Source organism: Ischnura elegans, chromosome 6 (genome assembly GCF_921293095.1).
Source record: "Ischnura elegans chromosome 6, ioIscEleg1.1, whole genome shotgun sequence".
NCBI classification, from domain to species: domain Eukaryota; kingdom Metazoa; phylum Arthropoda; class Insecta; order Odonata; family Coenagrionidae; genus Ischnura; species Ischnura elegans.
Genome location: NC_060251.1, coordinates 29,650,424 through 29,673,656, shown reverse-complemented (window position 1 = coordinate 29,673,656; position 23,233 = coordinate 29,650,424). Strand labels below are relative to the sequence as shown.

The 23,233-nt window shown below is 38.2% G+C and overlaps 1 protein-coding gene across 1 annotated transcript; it reads left to right on the top strand.

Annotated features, from left to right (window-relative positions):
• Window positions 1-244: 244 nt before the first annotated feature.
• Window positions 245-17,048, top strand: LOC124160246 (DNA-(apurinic or apyrimidinic site) endonuclease). Its single transcript, XM_046536060.1, has 7 exons — window positions 245-890; window positions 1,296-2,354; window positions 2,574-2,700; window positions 2,797-2,940; window positions 8,906-9,049; window positions 9,137-9,317; window positions 16,587-17,048. Exons 1-7 carry the CDS (start codon window positions 849-851, stop codon window positions 16,702-16,704), a joined length of 1,815 nt encoding a protein of 604 aa, XP_046392016.1. The 5' UTR covers window positions 245-848; the 3' UTR covers window positions 16,705-17,048.
• The last annotated feature ends 6,185 nt before the right edge of the window (window positions 17,049-23,233 follow it).

Sequence of the window (23,233 nt, the reverse complement as noted above, 5' to 3'; positions counted from 1 at the left end):
GAACGAGTTCGAGGCGTCTCACGTCAAAGGAAATGGATAAAGGAATAATCGAGAGAAGTCGAAGGAAATGGATAAAGGAATAATCGAGAGAATTCGAGGCGTTAAAAATAAGACGTATGAGTACTGACATCACACAAATCTTTAACGCCAAATGCTGGTGGTTTTCGTATTCTCAAGGGTAACTACACTTAGGTGCAGAAAGACGAAATTCAGCGGAATATTAACGATTTTTCGCTGACCGCGCATGAAATACACAAAATTTGTAGTGAGAAGTCTCCCGAAATCCAAACATCACGTAGAATATTTTAACTACGCAGGAAAACTCATAACCACATCCCAAATGAACCTATATCGATATCACGTATTAGAACAAAAACGAATCATCAGAATGGATCACATAATTCTCTTGGAAGTAGTTATCCAGTCAGTACATACAAATTCTTCGTAACTGATCACATTAAAACAACCGCCGTAAACAAATTATGGTCGCAGGAGGTCTTTCGTGAAAACTCAAACAAAATTATTCACCCAGTTTTCTAGATTATAACCTACCATACCTCACTCTTACCCCGAAACCAAATTAGCTCATAACGCTGCTAGAGCATAAGTGCTACTATCCTACTATTTCCATGTAGTTCGGTCACGGAAAACCTCAGAATCCTCAGAATGTTCCCTACAGCCACCCCCGTAGCGAACCTTGAAAACAAAACAATTTTACCGGAAGCCGGAACATCGGTAGGTCCCCGTAGCGGAGGACCTTTTCCTATTGGTTGCATGGTTTTTTTTTAATTAACGATTTGGGGAAGCCACGCGTCAGTGAGATACGGTTGGAACTTAAAGACCGCAAAATGCCCCCTAAAGGAAGAAAAGGAACGTCAGCTGTTATTAAGGTAGGTGTTAATCGAAAATGTTTTGTTGACGTTTTTCGTAGGAATTACGGAAAGGAATGTTGCTGATGAGGTTTGTTGTGGTGCAAGACGCTCGTTTACACACGGACCACCATGTGATTTCCTGAAGCATCATGGGTACAGAATATTTGGCGGAATGCTGTTGCTACAAATATTTTAATGAAATTGCTATTTTGTGTGATTTGATTTAAATATTTAGGGGCACATTTAAATTCTGCTCTGCGGCCAATATGCATGATGAATAAATTTAGGGGTAACAACCGGCGAAAATCTCGCTGAGATTCTCTTTCAAAATGTCAAAAGATTTCAAAATGTATATTAAGTTGTGTCAGAGTAGGATATTTTATTCTCAAGGGTGGCCTAAAATATTCTCACGTTTTGCCTTAGGATGAGAAGCTCGAGAAAGTAGAGAGTGATGGAGAAGAATCGAAAGATCCTGAGACCAAAACTAATGACAAGACCTTGAGCAAGGATGATGAGGAGATTCAGGATGACAGTGCTACTATATCAGAGGATAACTCCAAGGAAAGGAAAAGAGATACAAAGAGGAAGAGTTATGCTGAGTTATCTGAAGAGGAAGAGGATTCTGCTCCGAAGAAGAGGGCTAGTAGAGCTGTCAAACCTAAAGCGAAATTACTTGATGATTCTGAAGAGGAAGAGGAGGAAGAAGATGAGTCTGAGGATGAATACGTGCCTCCATCCGCTTCTCCTCGGGGAAAAGGTAAAGCACCGCCAAGGAAAAGGAAAGGAGACGATTCGGATGATTCTGGCAGCTATGGGAAGAAAACAAAACGAAGCAGGAAGCCGGCAAGAAAACCCAAAAAGAAAAGCGAATCTGAATTATCGGAGGAAGAAGGTTCGGATGAAGATTGGGGCTCCAAAAAATCTGGAGGAAGGTCTAAAGGGCCATCAAGGAGTCGCAAAACACCGGTAGCTACGCCTACTCGCCGCGGAGAAAGAAATCGTGGGAAACAGAAAGTCACCAGTTACGCTGAGGACGACGACGAGGAATCGGACGGACCAAGTGCTAAGGTTGAACCTAAGAGCAGAGCTGTGGAGAAAAAGGTAAAAGCATCTCGTAAAGTGGAGGAGGAAGTCAAATCGGAGGGCGATGACAAGGATGAATCAGAAGAAGAATTGAAAGAGACTCCGAGTAAACAGGCAAACGGAAAAAAGAGCTCGGACACTGTGAAAGCCGTTGATAGTGAAAATGGTTTGAAGGACGAGGTTGACGAAGTCGAGGAAGACGAAGAAATGGAAGAAAGTAAACAGCCCTCTGCAAAACGGAAAGCAGAAAAGACAGAGAAAGTGCCCGCAAAGAAACCAGCGGATGCTCTCGACTTCTCATCCTTGGATTTTTCATGTGACAAAAAAACTCCCGACGGCAAACAGTGGAATTTAAAAATCTCCTCATGGAATGTTGCAGGGCTTAGAGCCGTAGTTAAGGTTAGTAGCTATAATTTGGATCTGCTCTTTCCTTTTAGTCCATAATATCTTCATGGTTAATTAATCTCAATGTTACGATGATTTAATGTAAAAAATCTAATTTTCTGTTGCGTACCATGATTTGTATCGCTACCGTTTCAATGAATAAGGCAGTATCTTGTGAAATTCTTTAATGTATGAAGGTATATCCTATTCATTTTTTTACTCCTACCCTTGTAGAAAAATGGATTGGACTACATTAACTATGAAAAACCTGATATATTCTGCCTTCAAGAAATCAAATGCCCAGAAAAGAAACTCCCTTCTGAAACCAAAGTTGAAGGTTATCATGCATATTGGAGCTCAGGTATGAGGCGTTACTGATTTGCCTAGTTGAGATGTGATTTATTATAGCGCGACTTCGAGTCAGCAGTAATTTTTGTTTTTATTTCATATTTTGTAGGTGAAAGAGATGGTTATGGGGGAACTGGATTATACTCGAAGGAAAAGCCTTTGGATGTGAAATATGGTATCGGTAAACCAGAATTTGATGAACATGGGAGGGTCATCACAGCCGAGTATGAGAAATTCTATTTGGTGAATGTGTGTAAGTATAAATTAGAACTCCATTGTAATTATCATATGCCTATGGTAGTGTATATCATTGATGAAGCTAACTACCACGTAAGTCAAGGCTGATGCCGTGTATTTTTTGTCGTGAAAGTGGGGAGAGATCATTTGGAGTGGGTTTATTTTTGAGGATTTTGTGGGATGGGGTTTCTTTATCATTTTTGTGCTGTCAGCAGTCTGATGTTATGGTACTGAGCAGATTGACGTCATGGCACTGATCAACTGCTAGTTCAGAGAGCGTAGAAACACCACACTCACTGTCTATCACCATGGAGCAGAAGGGAGTAAAGCAAGTGAGATTTTTGCTGCATACTGTTGCACTTGGCTGCTCTCATTTATGATCGTGACATTATGATCACTGAGCTAAGTGCGGCCGAATGCACCCAGTGACCAACAAAAATTTTGTCTGGGATTTGAAACCCCTTCACTTGTTACAGCCTTCATTCCAGTCAATGATACTTTATAGGTACTTGCACAAAAACTCAAGACCTGTTTACCCAATGCTTTATCACATACAAGTAGATGAAAAAATGCCATATAAAACCACCAAACTTGGCAGAAAATAGAACATGTTCTAATTTGGTATGTGGATTTGTATATGTTCCGTTCTCTTATATTTCATCCTTGAACAATAGGGTGGTTCCTATTATTTTTGTATTGCCTTAATCGAAAGGTTATTACTCCTGGAGTACGTATTTCACGCTTATAGATTTTTTAATGATGATATCTATTTTTCGTGATTGAATGAAAAGTGAAAATTTTCAAGCGCGCGAAAACACGACGGCTAAGTATGAATGACAGGAAAACTCTGTGTGACGTCGTTCTGGTTCCCGCTACTGCAAGTGAGGTGACCTTGGGGCGAGGCTTTGAGCGCTGATACGACGCAGGATGCTAGTAGGTAGCAGAGTACCCTGCTAGCTGGTAGCGCTTGGCTTAAATAAGGATTATTAATACCTTATCAAACGAAGTAAACTTTCTGACCTTAGCCAGTTTTAATAGGTGATTATTAAGACATGTTTCCCTGAGCTCTGTGCGTCATGCATGCATTGGTAATCTCAGACGATGTAAAACTCCTATCTACTTGTATAGAAACTAGGTCCCTGTGACGTCATATGGAGTGGCATCACATGGGCGCCTTCTTCAAATGAGGTTAAAATTGACCGTTGCCATTCGTCTAAACTGGGATTTCTAAAACCAAATAATTTGTATATTATGAATACACTAATGGTGGGTAACGAATCGCAATCAGTGCCTTTCGTTTTCTTTGATGAAGTAAACTACCCTATTTTAGCATCTAAGCAGGGACCACTTTTGTTTTACTACCAAAAGAGTTGCACAACTGAATGTCGTTCGACCTTTGCAATGTTGTATTTCAACTAAAATGTTGAAGAAAGTGACGATGATCCTTCCTTCCCTTCATCCCAATCTGACATAGTCGCATTCCTGCTCCTTTGTCTCAACTTCTCTATTCTCATCAAGGAGGTTGTAAATATCTGGAGGCGCTGTTTCCGAGTTTTTGGCGTTGTCAAAGTTCCACCTTCTTGGCTTGACAATTCTTTGACCTAATCTCCGACTGATATTTTGAGATGGCTAAGGTTTGTTCTGTAAGTGAACGGCAGTATGTGAAAAATGCTACCATAGTCACTAATATTTTGCCGGTGATTGTCATAGGATTTTTCCCATCATTGGCGATACTTCTATTAATGTACAAACTCTGTGTCTGTTAGTCACTTTACTGATGGGGATATCCTTGAAAATATACTTTATTGCTGTAATTGTTAGATTTCTGTTGGTTATAAAAAATTAAATACCCGTATAAGTGCAGGTAAATGACTAGTTTACCCTCATAAAATTTTATTTTCAGCAGAGCTGGTTGTAGAACATAACCGTGGCGATCGATAATAATTTTTCCTTGGGAAAAAATGTTTCAGTCATAATTTTGCAGAGCCTAGCAATGAATAGAATAGAATATTTTATTTGCCAAAGAATCAGAAAACAATGAGTAGGTACATCGATTCAGATATATGGCACGTCAATATAAAATGGTTGAACCGTCACCAGTAATATGGTAATGTCCGCAATGGGTTAGATATATCAAAAATTTAAAATATACATGAAATAATAGTAAAATTGTAAAATCAAATACAATGGGAATGATCGTTAATACAAAGTCTTAAACATTTACAAGTTCTCATCACATAGAAATTCGTTAAATTAGTAGTATAATTTAGAGAGGAGAAATACCTTCAATTTATCCTTGAAAACCTTGTCTGTATTTAAATGTTTCATTTGTGAGGGAAGTTTGTTGTAGAGCTGAAGCCCCGTATGTTTAGGCCCAATAGCAGATTTCCTAGTGCGTACAAACGGTTGGTGCAGATCATTGTTCTTTCTGGTGGAGTACTGGTGATTATCTGAGTTGAGGTAATAATTATTTATGTTGTTTTTGGTGTGAAGTATGGTTAACAGAATGTACACACAGGGTAAAGGTAAAATTTTTAGCTTCTTGAACAGGGGTCGGCATGGGCTGTTGTAATTGGCATTAGATATGATACGGACAACCTTCTTCTGAATATTGAACAATTTCAAGGCATTAGAGGACGATCCCCAAAAGATTATACTGTAAGAAATATGGGAGTAGAACAAGCCATAGTAAATATTAAGGAGAATGTCAGATGACACCGTGTAGCGAATGGATCTAACAAGCAAGGCGACAGAGCCGAGAGTTTGTTGGCCAAGAAACATATATGGGTATCCCATGAAACATTAAGTCAATGTGTATCCCTAAAAATTTGGCTGAATCAACTTGAGGAATATCCAAGCCATTAATGTTTAGGGAGATGTTCCTCTGATGCTTGTTAACATTTCTGAAATGTATAATGTGTGATTTTTTAATGTTCAATTTAAGGGAGTTTTTAAGGCACCAATTATTCAGGTGTTCACTAACAGTTAAACCATTCCTGATGAGAGATTGAAGACGATGAGGTGAAGCAAGAAGAAAAGATTTACATTGTGCATTCCATGAGTTATTTTAATGTATTAATGAGTTATGACCAAAAATTTCTCCAAATAGTAATTGAAATGGGCACCGTCAACGGCACGATTCAACTCGTTTGAAGACATTCTTAGAGACCTGTGATAAGTTGATAGAACGGTGCTGTGCCATGGACAATGGTAGGCAAAAAGTCAGGTCGTTTGAAAGCGGCTACGGAAATGTTACAATGTTGGCGAGAACAAAAAACTGATGAACCCTTACATGCACGCGTTAAAGCAACTATCGTAAGAAAAAAACGTGTATGCCATGCAATTGGAAAGTAATAGATGCGTTTTAAAATCTTTTTTTCACTTTTTGGCCTTGAATACGCTTAAGATCTTTTCGGTTTTTGGGTGCCGAATTCTAATCCTTGCCACCGTTCGAAGCTGGTTCCAAAGTGCAATCGGTTCTCAATACTGGTTCCATTGGCCAAGAACCAGCAGAACCGGGTATCGAAAACGACCCATCTCTACATAGTTGAAATTCTTCCTCTCCAACCTCTCCTTACCTCCTTAGTTAGGCGAACATGAAATTGGCTGGATCACAATAACACTCTGGTATCATCCTAATTGATTTTATGGTCTGGACTGAGGATATGCTCGACTACTGCTGATATTTCCAGTTGACCTAGCTGGAAATTGATTTGAATAAAAGAACACTGGAAGAAAAGAATTACCTTGGATGGTTTAAACAGGGTTCCCACTCAACCTTGAAAACCTTAAAACCGTGAATAAGCCGTGAATTTCGCATACGATGAAAAAAACCTGGAAAAAGCTGTGAATTTCATCCTAAAGCCTTAAAAATCTCTCAATCTTGATTTTACGATCGTAGAAATACGATTGACGGATTAAAAGAAAAATGCATATTTCGAGGTCAGTCAAGCCCAGACGTGGCCACGGATTTCTCTTGACACGTATATTTGAAGCGCAATTCGTCCGTGTGTCAAGATGATTCATTGACCTTAAGCCAGTACAAAAGCCGGAAGACTGGTAACCAAAGTGTTTCTTCCCTGGCACCCTGGTCCCTCTATTTTCCCACTCACAACCTTTAGCCGGGGCTGAATTTTGCAAACAATAAGTGATGTCATGAGAGATGGCACTTTCATTGCTGCGTGTGCATTTACGGTGTCTGTTGCGTTTGTTAAATTTGTAGTTAACGTGCGGCCGATGATTGTTACGTGATCAATATTTCTGCCTAAAATGGTTTATCTACAAACCGTGAATTTGAAGACAGTTAGACTGTGAAAACCTGGAAAAAACCGTGAATTTTATAATTTAGATTGAGTGGGAACCATATTAAATAAAAAATTAGTCTTCTAATATGTAGCGAAGAAAATGCTCTATCTACCTATGTGGCTACTCAAACCCCAAAAGGTTTTTGGCCTCCTCAACAGGTGCTCGCCATCTGTCGTGGTTCTGCATCAGCTCTAGTGTCCCAATGGTCGTCTGCCACGTGGAAGGTTTTTTGCCACCATCCTCTATTTGGAGTCAAGCTCCCTCCTGTCACATGGCCATCCCATCTTAACCTTTTCCCTACTAAAGACGTATATATACGTGTGGACGTTTCCTGACCTGGGAGACGAAAGCCGTATATTTACGTGTGAAATTTTCCTGGCCAGGAGAACGAAAGCCCTATATATACGTTTTCTAGCTCTCCCCCTTTTAGGACGGACGGTCGCAGGTTTACATCGTCTTTGTCTCGGGACCCAAAGCTGTGGGGTTTAGGATTTACCCTCATCGGGGAGCAGGTACCCGGACCCCTCATCTTTTATAACCCCTCTTAGCGGTAAGGGAAAGTGGTCATACAGTTGTTTATCCAGTCAGTATTCGAAATAAATATTTGTTCATTTATCAAGAAAAATAAACTAAGAATTGAATTATTTGTCTTTTGAGCAGCGTTTACAATTTTTAAACAAAATTCTACGATAAATATTAACTTATATCTCGAGTTATGCATAAACACCAACAAGGAAATTGTTGCTGCATTAAATGCATTGATATTGACCTTAGAACTTCGTTTAATATTTGCTCAGAAAAAAATGAATTCAATTCAAAGTCTGCAATTTACTTGCAAGCAACTATTATCCATATGCTAAATACATATAAGCAATACATAAGTTGACCGTGAACCAATGCCGCAGGTATGGTCATAAACCTGGAAAGGAGGGAGCACAACTACTCTCGGAGTCCCGGATAATGCAGAGTCCCGGCAGGGAGGGGTCGGAAAAGGTTTCGCGAGACCCTTAAACGAATGTCCTCCAAAAATGCTCCGTACCACGAGAAAGAAGAGTCTCTTGGGGCTCAGTACAGCAGTCATTCTAAGACGAAAACACTGCCGTCTCGAAAGGGTTAATCCTCTTAATGCTATCCTTCTTACTGGTGTACCAGTGAGAAATGCGGAGGGTATTTTCATACAAAGCTATTTTACATATTTCATATCCATAGGCATCTTATTAATTATTGAGGTTGAACTGGTTAATATTGACAAAATATTTTTACGTTTACTGAACTAAAATAAATCAATGTAATAAGTTATAGCAAATTAAATAATAATGGACTACGTAAGAGCCGATATATATCAGCCCTCTTCACTTAAAGGGTTAATCTTCTGATAATAATTTGGGCAATGATGTCAGGATCTTGGTGTTGGACTCACAATTCCCTGTTGGTCCTTATCCTCTAGGTGCCTTGGTCACATACTGGGCCAAGAATAGAGCATAGATTTTTGTTTTTGAAGATGAGAAGCTTCTTTTCTGATTTTTTGTTAAGTGCTTGGATCTGAGATCCATAAAATTCAAAAGATAGTATCGTACTCCTATAGAGCCTTACTTTTGTGCTTTTTGAGAGAATTGTACTCTTTAATTTTAATTTAGGAGATAATGCTCATTTCTTGTCATTTCCTTATTTTTCAGATGTTCCTAATTCTGGCCGAGGTTTGGTGAACTTGGAGAAACGAAAGGAATGGGATATAGCGTTTCGAGAATATTTGAAAGATTTGGATGAGAAAAAGCCAGTAATACTGACCGGTGATTTGAACGTTGCTCATCAACCGATTGGTATGCATGATTTTTAATTTTTTTCAATTTAATTATTATCTCTCCCTGATTTTGAAGATTTTAATGAGACATATTTTCATCCCACAGATCTGGCAAATCCAAAAACAAACACAAAAAATGCTGGATTCACCCAAGAGGAGAGGGATGGATTCACCAAACTGCTGGAAGAAGGATTTGTTGATTCATTCCGTCAACTGTACCCTGATAAAAAGGATACTTATACCTTCTGGACAAACATGAAGAATGCCCGTGAGAAAAATGTTGGATGGTAAGTTTGCTAGCCCAAAAAAAATCTAGTGTAATCTTTATGGCATCCAGTGTTATGGATGAGTGAAAAATCTTAGGGATTTTTTTTTTCATATGCAATGAAATAAATTGCAATTTTCTACTTTCATAAAACAATTTAATGATGAATAGTTTCGATACTCTGTATAATTTTCAACTCTCAACTAAAGTTGAAAATGGTACAGTGTGTTGTAACTAGTGGTCATTAAATAGTTTGATAAAAGCGGAAAATAATTAATTCTGTTGTATATGAAGGAAACAGTTCCTACTTATCGACTTTGGCACCTCATTAAAATTTTATTTTCCCACAATTTCCTTTTCCTATTAAGGGAAATGTTGAATTGACTCAGTTATATGTGTGGAATTAATGAATTACACAGAAATGTAAGCAATGGCCCTACATTAGCTAGATTTGAGTTCAATTTTCCCTTGTGTAGTGGCAATATTCAAAATTCCTTCAATTGCTAGGAGTACCCAGATTTTTGTTAATTTTATTATTTTTTGATCCATTTCTGACCATTTCCTATGGAAAAAGTCACATTTCTATACTTCAGTGAAATTATCCAGAATCATACGAAAAATTCTCACATAAGTATGAGAGTATATCAATACTTTTTCTGGAAAATAAACTAAATGTTGCAAGCAATCTTTGCATGCTCTTTTTCATATTTTAAATGTATGTAGTATTAATGGTGGGGACTTGGTTGAATTAAGCTAAATATCATTGTGCTGAATTCAGACAGAATAGCGATTTCAGGAAGAGAGATAGCAATTTTATGAACGAAGGATCCAATGTTTCCTTATAATTTGACATCATCTTCATCATTTGTCAACAATCATAAGATTGGTTTGACGCAGCTCTCCTAGCTGCTAGCCTTTTCATAGTGATACATTTCATCTCTTTCACATCCTTCATAACCTATCCTATGTACAGTGGAACCTCGTTAAAGCGAGTACGGGCTATAGCGACACCCCCGATATTACGAGAGATAGCCGATGCACCGTCAATTGACCCTATAATAAGCGTGTTAAAAAATTCGTTTTTACGAGACCCTTTCGGCGTTGGCTCTCGCCATAGCGAGGGATTCACCGCCGGAAGACTTTCATCAAGACTCCTTAACCTCTTTAACTGCTAGCGATCTGTTAGAAATGATGTTAATGGAGTGCTCAGTCTCAAATTTATGTGGTAAACTGTCGTTCGATAAATATAATGATTGACAAAACAATGCTTTCCATAATTTTCATTCAGTGCGGCGCTCATAAATTGTTTGAATAGTTGGTCGTAATTTGAGTGAGGAAATTTATTGATGCAAAAAAACATCGCCTTTCGTCTGGATTTATGCTTACGTTTATCGGATAGATGTTTATCTGTCGCCGCACCACTCCTGTTCCTGTATATCTGTTCGCAACAGGTATATTGGCTATTATTTGCTCCACCTCCGGTAAAGCGACAATTCGCTATAGCGAGTGTTTATTAGTGCACCGTGGGGTGTCGTTATATCGAGGTTGCACTGTAACTCATTCGGGACTGCCCCCTACCCTTTTCCCCTCCCACCTGTCCCAACCACGTTGTGCTGTATTCTGCTTAAGGCTTTTTGAAGACTTCTCTTTTCTTAGCACTTCCTCATTACTTACACATTTCTTCCTCATTACTTACACATTTCTTCCTCATTACTTACACACTTCGATCATTCTTCAGTTGTGCCACATTTCCAGTGCTTTCAATCTTGACTTCTGCTGCTGTCATTGTCCAATCCTTGCTTCTATAAAGAAACACAGAGAACTTGAATCATAAGTGAAGTTGGCTTTGATTGCCAATCTGAGTGAAAATGCTATGTAATAATGGAAAACTGAGATAAAAAAATTGAGATGAAGTGATTATTTGTTAGGAAGAAGTCTGCTGCTATGAATTTGGGTGTCTTACAATGGCCCTAAGTCAATCCACAGCCTCATGTCTCCTTTTTGCCTCCTCTGGTAGTTTTTCCTCTTTTTCCATTAAGGCCTCTATACACGGTGAATGATCATGGGTCATTCCATGTCAGTTCATCCAGGCATGACACCCACCGACTCGGATTTTGATGAAACTTGCCAATTTTCATCCTTCCATGCTGGAATGAAACAGTGTAAAATATTTCTTGGCTATCTCTAATAGTTTTATTTTCACGACCATTTGAAGTTTGGGTGAAACTGCAGTTTTTCAATGAATGCTGTCTCCAGAGGCACTTGCGCCTCCAGAGGGAAATAATTTGTCTCAGCCATAGTTTTCATCCGATTCTTATGAAAATTTGCAGGTTTACTATAGAAGTCATGAGGATTCCAAAATCTTATTGAAAAATATCCTAAGGAATATTGGAAATTCTCTAAACTCGTATGTTTCATAAGATTTTAGAATATTTTGCGTCAAAAACATGGTTCTATAAAACATCAAATTTTGACCTGAGGCAATATCTGAATCAAGCTAAATTATTTTTTCTAATATTCCTTAAGGTATGACCCACCACCTGTAAAAATAAAATTCATGGCTTTTTGCTTGCTTTGTTGTTAAAAAAAATTTTATGCAAAAAAAATCCCTTTTCACGACTCTGGTCGTCAGTGTTGGGTCCTCCTTCAAGTGTGATGAAATGCTTGTGTTAACTGTTTTCTATATCTAAGAAAATATTTACAACATATATCTAGTGCATAATACATCCAAAAATTAAAACATTTTTTTATGTGCAGGTTGTTTTTCTCCCGATAAGAAAAATATATTTTTGAAATAGAATATTTTAAGGAATTCATAGCTCTTACCCATCATTGCTGGGGATAACTTAATTGTTGCTTAATAAAACACATCAAAATACAGGATGCATGTCAATACAAGTCAACTTTCTCCATTTTGTATTGACAAAAAACTTCACGAGTGTGTTTTACTTCAATAATGTTGCACAACTTATGAATGAACAATCACAATATATAGACACTTTTGTCTGTGCATCAGTTTGTAGTTAAATAGGATAGTATCCAAGGTCTTCACTGAGGCCTATCTCTGAGAAAGCTAATATTTCAGTTACACTAGAGTTACATTTTTTTCCCAGTAGTGGTAATTCCAAGTTTTCCTTTTAAATCCAAGAGCCGTCGGTTCACACGTTCAATGTCTTTCTCCGAGAAGTAATATATTTGTCCTGAGCCTCTTGTGGTAGAAGTTTCCACATAACAAATGACATTATTTACAGGAACATTGCAAATATCTTCTTTCTCTTTTGGCCACTAAAATGATAAAGAATTTCACTTTTATATCTAATGGATCAACATCCTTTGACATAAGTTGCCCAAAAAACCAGTGATTGTCATACAAGCAGGCCACAAAAGAATTAGTACAAGTTTTTGTCAAAATTTCTTCCCAACTTGGCTTTATCAAGAAATTGTGGACAGAACTGTACGTAGTATCAAAGCTAATTTTTTTTGTCGCAATAATGTATAGAAGAATGGTAGCTACAAGTACCTGGGATTGTTTTTACAAGGTACTAGTGAGTTTCTAATTGTTGCTGAATCATTGATAATTGTTCTTTTTTTAAAACGTAAAATGAAATTTTGTCCACTTTGTACTTGCAGAACTGAAACACCTTTTCAATGGAAGTCATTGCATTACCCAGATCCCGCTGAAGGCTTTCTCTTGTAAGAATGCACTTAACTGTTCCACCTATCCCATCACATGGAGATTTCCCATGACTAGTTGAAAAAAAGACCAAGAAGCATCCAAGTCAAAGTCCTGGTGATGATGGCACAGGGTCATAAAGTTTTTACAGTTCTTATATTAGCCAGCACAACCATCACTGAAATATTGCACTTCCTTTACTTCAAGGAACTTTTCCTTTAAAAACTGAGTGACTATTTTTTGCGTTTCAAATACGAAAGCTACATCATGTTCTAGATTGTCACAAAATACACACAAACTTGACACACATAGATCTTTCTTCAGCTGTCCACGAGTATAAATTACCGCTGGATGTAGGGAACAACCATCCTTATTCCAGTGATGACCCTGAACCTCATCTTGTATTACATAATGGTATTTTTCACTGAAATCCAGCAAAACAATGGCTTCATCTGGCTGTAGGTTATTTTTTAGTTCTTTTAGGTATCTCGCCTGGGATTTGTTTATGAAGGAATGTGGGAGAAGTTTTTCCAGATTGTTCACCAGACTATTGATGTATTCATCCAGAGTCACTGTTAACCTAATTTATTGGGTCCGATCTGTTGTCACCCATTGTATGTCACTTCATCTTCAGGGTCCCATTCTTCAAATTTACTTTTCAGATGCTCCTTCAGTCGTTTTTCAGACATACATTCTGAACAGTGCCGTAACATGCAATCCCTGTTATCTTTGGAACATACCAAGTAGTCAAATAGGTCGTTGTAGGTCTCCTCTATAGAGCATCCATGGAGAAGAAGTGATGCATTCTGATGGATAGCACAGATACACACAGAATGGGCTACAGAGAAGCCTGCCAACACGCACCATTTAAGTTGCAACATACAGAATTTTGAAAACCCTATTTTTACATGTGGGAATTCAAATTGAAAAGCTGCATACAGCTCATTTAGGTTAAATAAAAGTAACCACTTTTGCTTGTGGACATTTTTGGACACACTCACCTTATCATTCATTCCTGGCATAAGGCGTGAATACTCGTAATTTTGGTAGAATGACTGAACTAAGTCCACTGCAGTTTGTTCTATGTTTTTCCCCCTCCTTGGATCTGGTATGGCTATGATGCCTTTCATTCTTAGAATTCCCTAGCATGCTGAATTGTATATTCACTAACATTAGTTTCGGTGGCTACTTTTTTCCTACTCCACGAAGTCGGAGCTAGTGTTAGTAGCTGAATTATCTCTCGCTGACTGCCTGCTGTCACCAGTTTTTCTTTTAGTAACCCAACTAGCACATCCATATCACTCGCTTTATCAAGAACTTCTGAATCATGCTCTGGAAGGAAATCTTTATCCAGTACTTTGAAAACCTTTTTGTTCAAAGTAGAACAACATTAATGAGGTAAAAAACATTCGTGAAGTTTTTTGTCAATACAAAATGGAGAAAGTTGACTTGTATTGACATGCATCCTGTATTTTGATGTGTTTTATTAAGCAACAATTAAGTTATCCCCAGCAATGATGGGTAAGAGCTATGAATTCCTTAAAATATTCTATTTCAAAAATATATTTTTCTTATCGGGAGAAAAACAACCTGCACATAAAAAAATGTTTTAATTTTTGGATGTATTATGCACTAGATATATGTTGTAAATATTTTCTTAGATATAGAAAACAGTTAACACAAGCATTTCATCACACTTGAAGGAGGACCCAACACTGACGACCAGAGTCGTGAAAAGGGATTTTTTTTGCATAAAATTTTTTTTAACAACAAAGCAAGCAAAAAGCCATGAATTTTATTTTTACAGGTGGTGGGTCATACCTTAAGGAATATTAGAAAAAATAATTTAGCTTGATTCAGATATTGCCTCAGGTCAAAATTTGATGTTTTATAGAACCATGTTTTTGACGCAAAATATTCTAAAATCTTATGAAACATACGAGTTTAGAGAATTTCCAATATTCCTTAGGATATTTTTCAATAAGATTTTGGAATCCTCATGACTTCTATAGTAAACCTGCAAATTTTCATAAGAATCGGATGAAAACTATGGCTGAGACAAATTATTTCCCTCTGGAGGCGCAAGTGCCTCTGGAGACAGCATTCATTGAAAAACTGCAGTTTCACCCAAACTTCAAATGGTCGTGAAAATAAAACTATTAGAGATAGCCAAGAAATATTTTACACTGTTTCATTCCAGCATGGAAGGATGAAAATTGGCAAGTTTCATCAAAATCCGAGTCGGTGGGTGTCATGCCTGGATGAACTGACATGGAATGACCCTCATGCGAATGAAATGATTCGCCATGTATAAGGGAAAAATTTGCGAATGAACCGTCATGCACATGATCATTTAGTGAAAATTAGAACATGTTCTATTTTGCTTGCATTATCGTGTGAATGATCACGTTATCTTTCAACATCATCATTCACTGTGCATGGCGGCCTTTATATGTAGCTTTTATTCATTCCCTTTATCTCTTTCCATTTCATCTTTTGCCCTCTTGTCCAAATACATACATTGAATGCCATGTCTTGCATCAAGCTTATTTTCTTCCGTCTTCATGGAGTATTCATATTACTCCAGTTTTACATAAATCTTCGTCAGATTCTTCACTGATTATTCGTGAAAATTCTAAAAATTGAGTATTATATATTTTCAAGCCTGAATACCGTATTTGTTTGATTAGAGTCCCCCCAAAAATGCCCTCGGTAAAAGTAAAGGGGGGACTATATTCAAACCCATTTTTTGAAGTTTTTCCCGAAACACAATCCTCAAAATGAAGGGGGGGACTATATTCAGAGAAATATGGTACATTAGATGCCCATTTTTGCATCATGCTTGCTTTAATTTACTAGTACTGTAGGATGTGCAGCTGGCAGGTAAAACTGCTTCAAGGCCTGGTTACACGGTACATTAACACGTACAAGTTAATGTATGTTTGCACGAATGATTTTAGTGGACCAGAGTGGAACATTTACGAATGCATGAACCAAATTAGAACAGGTTCTATTTTCCGTTCATGCATTCGCACAAGTTGGGTGGTTACGCGGTGCATTTTTGTGTTCATTCACGCTTTCATACATTTAGACATTAACTCGTACGTGTTAATGTATCGTGTAATCAGGCCTTTATAGTCGGTGATCAATTCATTTAATTTTTTTCACCATGTTATTTGAAAATATTCTTAGGTGGGATGGAAAAAGGAAAAGCTAGGGAACTAATGAGAAATGTGTTACAGTACAGGTTTATGCATTTTTACTTGAAAAAACGTGCTAGTCTCCTCTATATATTCATTACACATTTTGCCACCCTGCAGCATCATTAAGGTGATCAGATACTCATTTTTGTATATAGTAAAAAATGTGTACAGATATATTTAAGCAAATATGTATGTGCTGATGATGCCCTTAAATGGTGAAATGGGTGAGGAATAATTAAATATTTGTAATAAGATTACTAAATTTATTGGACCATGAATGCATTGCTCTTCTGCAGAGTGTAGCTTGCATTTGTTAATATTATGCAACCTAATGGATTAGTTGTAGTTTATGCAATTTTCATAGCAAAGTACATGTCATAGGTATACTTATCCATGTTTTTCATTATGATTTCAGGCGTCTTGACTACTTCGTCATCTCCAAGAAGTTAATTCCAGGTCTTTGTGAAAGTACTATGAGAAGTCAAGTTTTCGGCAGTGACCATTGTCCTATTACTCTATTTTTAAATGTCTGAAGTTTTACTCGTCCTCTCGCCAGTTCTCTTTAATTTGCATCTTTACCTCACGCTTTGTCATTTTTTTGTAATTTTTAAAATGTAGTTTTGTTTAAAAGTTTTTACCTGTCCCTACGATGTATTTTGTATCATGTTTTTCTCAGCCATGGCCAGATTTTGCTCTTTGAGGATTTGGACCAGTTGTATCGTCACATGTATGCAGATGCTGGCATGAAGTACAATTAATAAAATTAGCCGGTATATTGTTTAGTTGTGGATATATTTCATGATTAAACAAATTGTAATACATGAATTGCATGATGTTACTGCAGTAATGATTCATAATAAAAAGGTGTATAAAAAGAGCTGTGTGTTGGCAATTATTTATATGTTTGCTGCCGAGCTGAAGCTCTCAGTTTCAGACTGCGGTTGGTCCCACTAGTGATTCACACTCTGGGGCTACCTGCTCATGGGAGGAATAATGGGGAAGAGCAAGAACATAAGACTGCCGCATATATAATGCATCCACGATACGACCGTTGCGAGGAGTATGGGATGAGGATTAATCAAAAGAAAACTAAGGTTATGCGGTTTTGTAAAGCATCATGAGCGAGGAATGTGAGACTTAAGATAAGAGTGGGTGGTGAAAAGCTTGAGCAGTTTAACTATTTAGGCAGTATGTTAGAGGAAAACAGAAACAGTCGTAAGGACATTAGGAAGAGAATAGCATTAGCAAAGGAGGCGTTCATGAACAGGAAGGAGCTTCTGAGAGGATCGTTATGTAAGAGTTTAAAGAAAAGGTTAGCGAAGAGTTTGATCTGGAGTGTAGCGCTCTACGGTGCGGAAACGTGGACAATGAGGAAAGTGGACAAGAGAAGATTGGAGGCTTTCGAGATGTGGGTATGGAGAAAGATGGTGGGTATGGAGTGACTCACAGTGGCATAGCATATAAAAATGGTGCCAAAAATGAGTAAGATGGCCTCAATAAGTACCTAACTTTTAATAAATACTTGTACAAAATTACTGTTTTTGAGTCTTAAAAGTCATGTTTTCAACATTAAAAATCCCAAATTTTCCTGGGGAAGGATCCTCTATTTGCCCTAGGGTGTTTTCCATACATTCCAGAAGGGCCTCAAAATCTCTGGTAAAACCTCCCCCCCCCCCCATTTCAAAATCCTGGCTACGACACTAGTCCCTCAAGAATGTAGCACAGAGCCACTGGCAGGATTCATTACTTCTAATTTCTGGGCCTTCATAATCTGGGCATCAAGTGAGGCCATTGTCAGATAAACCGTGGGAGTGCCAACCGAATGGTGCCAATCCCATTTTTTTTTCAATTTAAATTTCCAACTCCATTCTCAGGTGATGTCAGGAAGTGGGGTTGTGTAACCTACTGAATGTGCATTTTTCACACAAATGAGAAGCTAAGGTGTTCATGTGATTTTTTTTTCTAAGCATAGTTACTTACAGAAATTTATAGAATTGTATTTTTTTTAGTTGGTGGCCAAGGGACATAAGTGAGTTTGTATTCTGAGCGGAAATTCAAATGCACGACTAAATATCTAGTTGATCAGGTTTATTTCTTTTACCAAATTTCTGAACCTAACTCCATTTAGAGAACAAAGTCACTACTACCCCTTGGCTTCTCACCCCTTCATGTATGTTTCACACCAAATAGCACGCTGATGAGTTATCGAGATCATTAGTGAAGGGCCAAGTTGCGGATGGTTGGCCATTTAGTGTGGTGCCACCCTCTCTGGAATGATAGGGACTCACCAGTCACCAGTGGGTCATATTTAACTTCTGGTCGCAGCATGTAAGTTACCAAATGTAGGATAGACACACCCAAGTTTTATATGTATCCCTAACGTCTCATTTTGCAACACCTGCTAAAATAAAAATAGTAAATTTGCTGTCATGTAAGGAGTGAGTCAGGTGTGGTTCCCTGGTGCAGTGGCGTAACTAGGACTATGCTTTGGGGGGGATGGGATAGCCTGGGGTGGTGACCCTCCAACCCCGTTTCGGAAAATTTTTGAAAAATAACATGCCTGGAAATACATTTCACATAATTTTCGCACTAAATAATTAACTTTAAGCAGACACAGTTATTAAATGTCAAAACTAGAAAATAGTTTTAAATATTTTTATTTATTTCCCTGAGGCCTTTGGGGGGGATCTATGCCCCTCATCCCCCCCCCCCATAGTTATGCCACTGCTCTGGTGGGTTATTACGTCTTGAACATGGTAAAGCAAAATCCCTGTACATATCAGCAATAACCAAGCTAGCCAATCTTTCCGTGTTAGGGATGCATACTCACAGCTGGACGACTGCTACACAGTTCTAGTGATTTGGCTGTCATGACATGAATTATTACTGACACCAGGGGCAAAATTCCCTGATTATACAGATATCCCTGTCGAGTAACAGTTGTGGTTTAGAATCAGAGGGGAAGGGTAGACAGCTCATGGATCTGCCACTGCCCAAACATGCTGTTTATGTAGCAGATGCTAAAATCTATCCCAGTCAGTGATGCTGAAAAGCATCCACAGAAACACCTAAATGAGAACAGTTTTATGTTGAAGTTGTTTTGGGTTTACCACCAGGTGAGGTTCTTCATCTCTGCCGACATTTCAATTGCCGTGTCGTCCATCGTCATCAGGGCTGATGACAATGGATGAAGAACCTCACCCAGTGGGGAACCTGAAACAACTTCAATATCATCATATGCCGGGAAAACCTCAGATCTTTCGAGAACAGTTTTAGATTACTGATGCAAACATTTTTTCTGTAGCCTTAAACACATTCCCTGCGGCAGAAAATTTCTAAGTGGAACAGAAAGTTGGCTATGGAGTTAAAATTATAAACATCCACGATAAATACCAATATATGTAAAATACAAAGAATATAAAGGGAATAAAATGGGTACAGTTTATTTCCGCAAATACATTATTTGAGATTGGCTAAGGACAGGGCCGGGTCTGGGGGCCCATGCCCTGGGCCACCCACCAAGCATAAGCCTTTCCCCAATATGGAGGTACATTAAAATTCCTGTTTTTACATTACAAATTGCAACAACTTGAAACCGTGGGCCTCCTGTCCTCCCACCAAAATGGGCCCCAGCCCACCCATATCTTAAATCCGGCCCTGGCTGAGGAGGAATAACTATTACATCAACTCAATAGCCGACCTCGTGTCAAATCTTGATCTGGCTTCAAACCAGGCCTTGCCTCTTCTCCATAAATCTCAAACAATCACATCCCCCTTCAAATGGAAGTTGGTTACAGAATATGAGATTCGTCAAATCATCAAAAATTTAAAATGTTCAAAGTGCACGGATGTTTATGGAATATCAGTAAATTTAATCAAACATCTGGCAAATACTATTGATGAACCGCTGGCTTTAATCCTGAACTCATGTTTTCAATCAGGCATATTTCCTAATGCTTTGAAAATTTCAAAAACAATACCTATTTATAAAAAAGGTGATAAAACCTTACCTTCTAACTATAGGCCAATCTCTATAATACCAGTTTTTGGAAAAATTTTCGAAAAGGCCATTAAGATTCGGGTATACGAACACTTTGAAGTTAACAACTTATTTTCTCCATCGCAATTTGGATTTCGCAAAGGGTTTTCCACCACCTCAGCTGTTAAGTCCGCCATTGATGAAATTCTAAATGCTTTTTCAAGTAAATCCTCCATTTCTCTAACTGCCTGCGACCTATCTAAAGCATTTGACTGCGTTTCTCATCCGATTCTTCTTCAAAAACTTCATTATTATGGTTTCAATAATCTTGAACTACAACTCTTCGAATCCTATCTCACCAATCGATCCCAGTGTGTTTTCATCAATAATAACCTTTCTTCACCCCAGAATTTAAATTATGGAGTTCCTCAAGGCTCAGTCCTTGGGCCTCTTCTATTCCTTATTATAATCAATGACTTACCCCGTAACGTCTCATGCAAGTCCATACTCTATGCAGACGACACTACTTTTATTCACAAGTCTAATCACCTGACTAATACAAGCACTACGACTAACTTGTTTTTTACTGAAGCCTCAAACTGGTTTTCTGCGAACGGTCTGGTTCTGAACAATGATAAAACCCAGTCACTCGTCTTCTCTTTGAGCACTTCTGATAATCCCCAGACCACCATTAAATTATTAGTATTTGAACTCGACCAAAAACTGACTTGGGAGCCACATACTGTAGGCACTCTTAGTAAATTGTCCAAGGCAGTTTATATGCTACGTAAACTTGTATACTTGATACCTAAAGAGTACCTTACAAATATATACTTTGCTTTGTTTCATTGCCATATTAATTATGGTATTGAACTTTGGGGCCATTCACCATCCGCCAATAATTTATTTAAAATGCAAAAGAAGGCAGTAAGGATAATATCATTTTCTCAACCAAGGGATCACTGCAAGCCTATCTTCTCCAAGCTTGGGATTATGACTCTGTACGGCTTGTATATATATAAATCCCTGTGCAATGTCAAAGATAATCTGGGCTCTTTGGAAAAAAGGTCTAATTTCCACAATCATTATACAAGGAATAGCGACACCCTAGACGTTCCCTATTGTAGGTTAAGCAAAAACAGCAATACATTTGATGTACTAAAAATTCGTTTTTTTAACAGATTGCCCCCAGAAGCTAAAGTTGTAAGTGTGACAAAGTTCAAAAAAGTTATTCATGACTGGCTATTGAAAAAAGCCTTTTACTCCATTAATGAATTTTTCGAAAGTGAAATTGTAATGTCCTTTCTTGATGCATAATCCAATCGATTTTGCCATATGTATTTTGTGTATTGATATTTCCTATGTGTATGACGAAGACTATTGCAAATTCTAATTTGTTTAATGTCCAATAAAACTATTATTATTATTATTATTGAGGAGAAAGAGGAGACACCAGCAGAGGAAAAAGTGACGTAGATCCTGCTATGAGCTAAGAATAAAAAAGGAGAACTGTGAAAGTCAGAAAAAGTTACTCAGGTTACCATGAGAAGGCAGAGCATAAAGGGTAAAAGGGTTTAAAAGAATGAAGAAAAGTGGAAAAAATTTAACTTTTGCTCAGGATGCCCTAAACAACCATTTATGTGCATAAATTATTTTACAAACACAGAAATTTTAATGTTTATTCATAATATTTTTCCATTTATATCAGATTTTACCCAAGTATTTTGACTTGTATAGCCTCATTGTTGCTTTATAATGGATGATTTGAATGCAAATATCAAGTTTTTCCAGAAAAAAATAAAAATTAAATTATCTGAGAGTTTTTTTGTGCATTCACCAACGTGCGCTATGTCAGTCGCATCACATACATGGCACCAAAGTAGCTGTGATCAGTGGCATGCTTTGAGAAGCCAAAAAGTGACTCATCCTTCAGTCATAACAACCATAATATCGTGAAGGTAAAGCACAGATTTTGGTCGTTATGACTGAAGCAGGAGTGAATGTATTAAGTTCTTGAGGGTTCCCAGGGGGCTGTGTTAATGTGAAGTATTGTCTGTGCTGTCTAGAAAAGGTGTGATTATATAACCTCAAGTGCATCAGAGGATCATTGCATTACAGCAATGTGGACAGCAGTAAAATGCACATTAATTGCCATATGAAAAAATTCTGGTGGACTAGGTATCAAACCATGGAAAATGGCAGTGCCGCAGCACTGTGCAGACGACAATACAATTGGGTTCCTGGATTCTAAAGGTAATGTACCAAGTCCCAAGGTGCTAGTTGTGGAGTGCCTTTACAGTTCATCAAGGGTGGCAATCAGGGGTAAATAGGCTTCCTAGAAGCCACCACCAGTGAGAAACCCATACCAGGACTTAAGCCGCTCTTGGGTGCAAATGTGGATTATTTCAATCCAGTTCCAGATTTGTTCCTAATGTTAATTTTCATTTGTTAAGGGTGTTACAAAAGTGAAAAAGTGTTAAGTGGGATTTCCGGGAGAGGCGACGCAATGGTTCTCTCCCGGAAAGCATTCAAAAACCCGCCTATAAATTGTTTGAAAGAGGGCGTTAGTGGGTGATTCAGAGGTGATCATGGGTAGAGGAGAAGAGATAAAAGCGGAGACACCAGATCTCGCTCTCTCTCTCGCGCTCTCGCTTATCGAGTTGAATTGTGTTAGTGCAGTGACAGGCAGTCGCAGCCCAAACTTCGGCAGGTGGAAGGAGTTTCATGTGCATGGACGCCTGGCGAGGGGTGGCTTGGAAATCAAGGAAGGACGTAAGCTTCCAATTTCCCGACGCCCTAAAAAAAGAAAAAATTCCTTTGCAATCCAGATTGCCCCCCTCCAAAAGTGTTCCTAGTGAACTCTCCATTGAAGGCCCTAGTGAATTCGCTGTTTACCTTCACTCCGTAAATGACGGGCGAACGACTAGTCTTTCCGTCACGGCCCTGCAAGATTTGGGTGCTCGCGTTGAGAAGATTGAGCAATAATTATGAATCTTCAGTAGTTACTTGGCTTATCGTTGAGCCCTGATTTGAGACGGGTGGCCATTTGAACTAACTTATTTTGATTTCATAATTGCCATGAA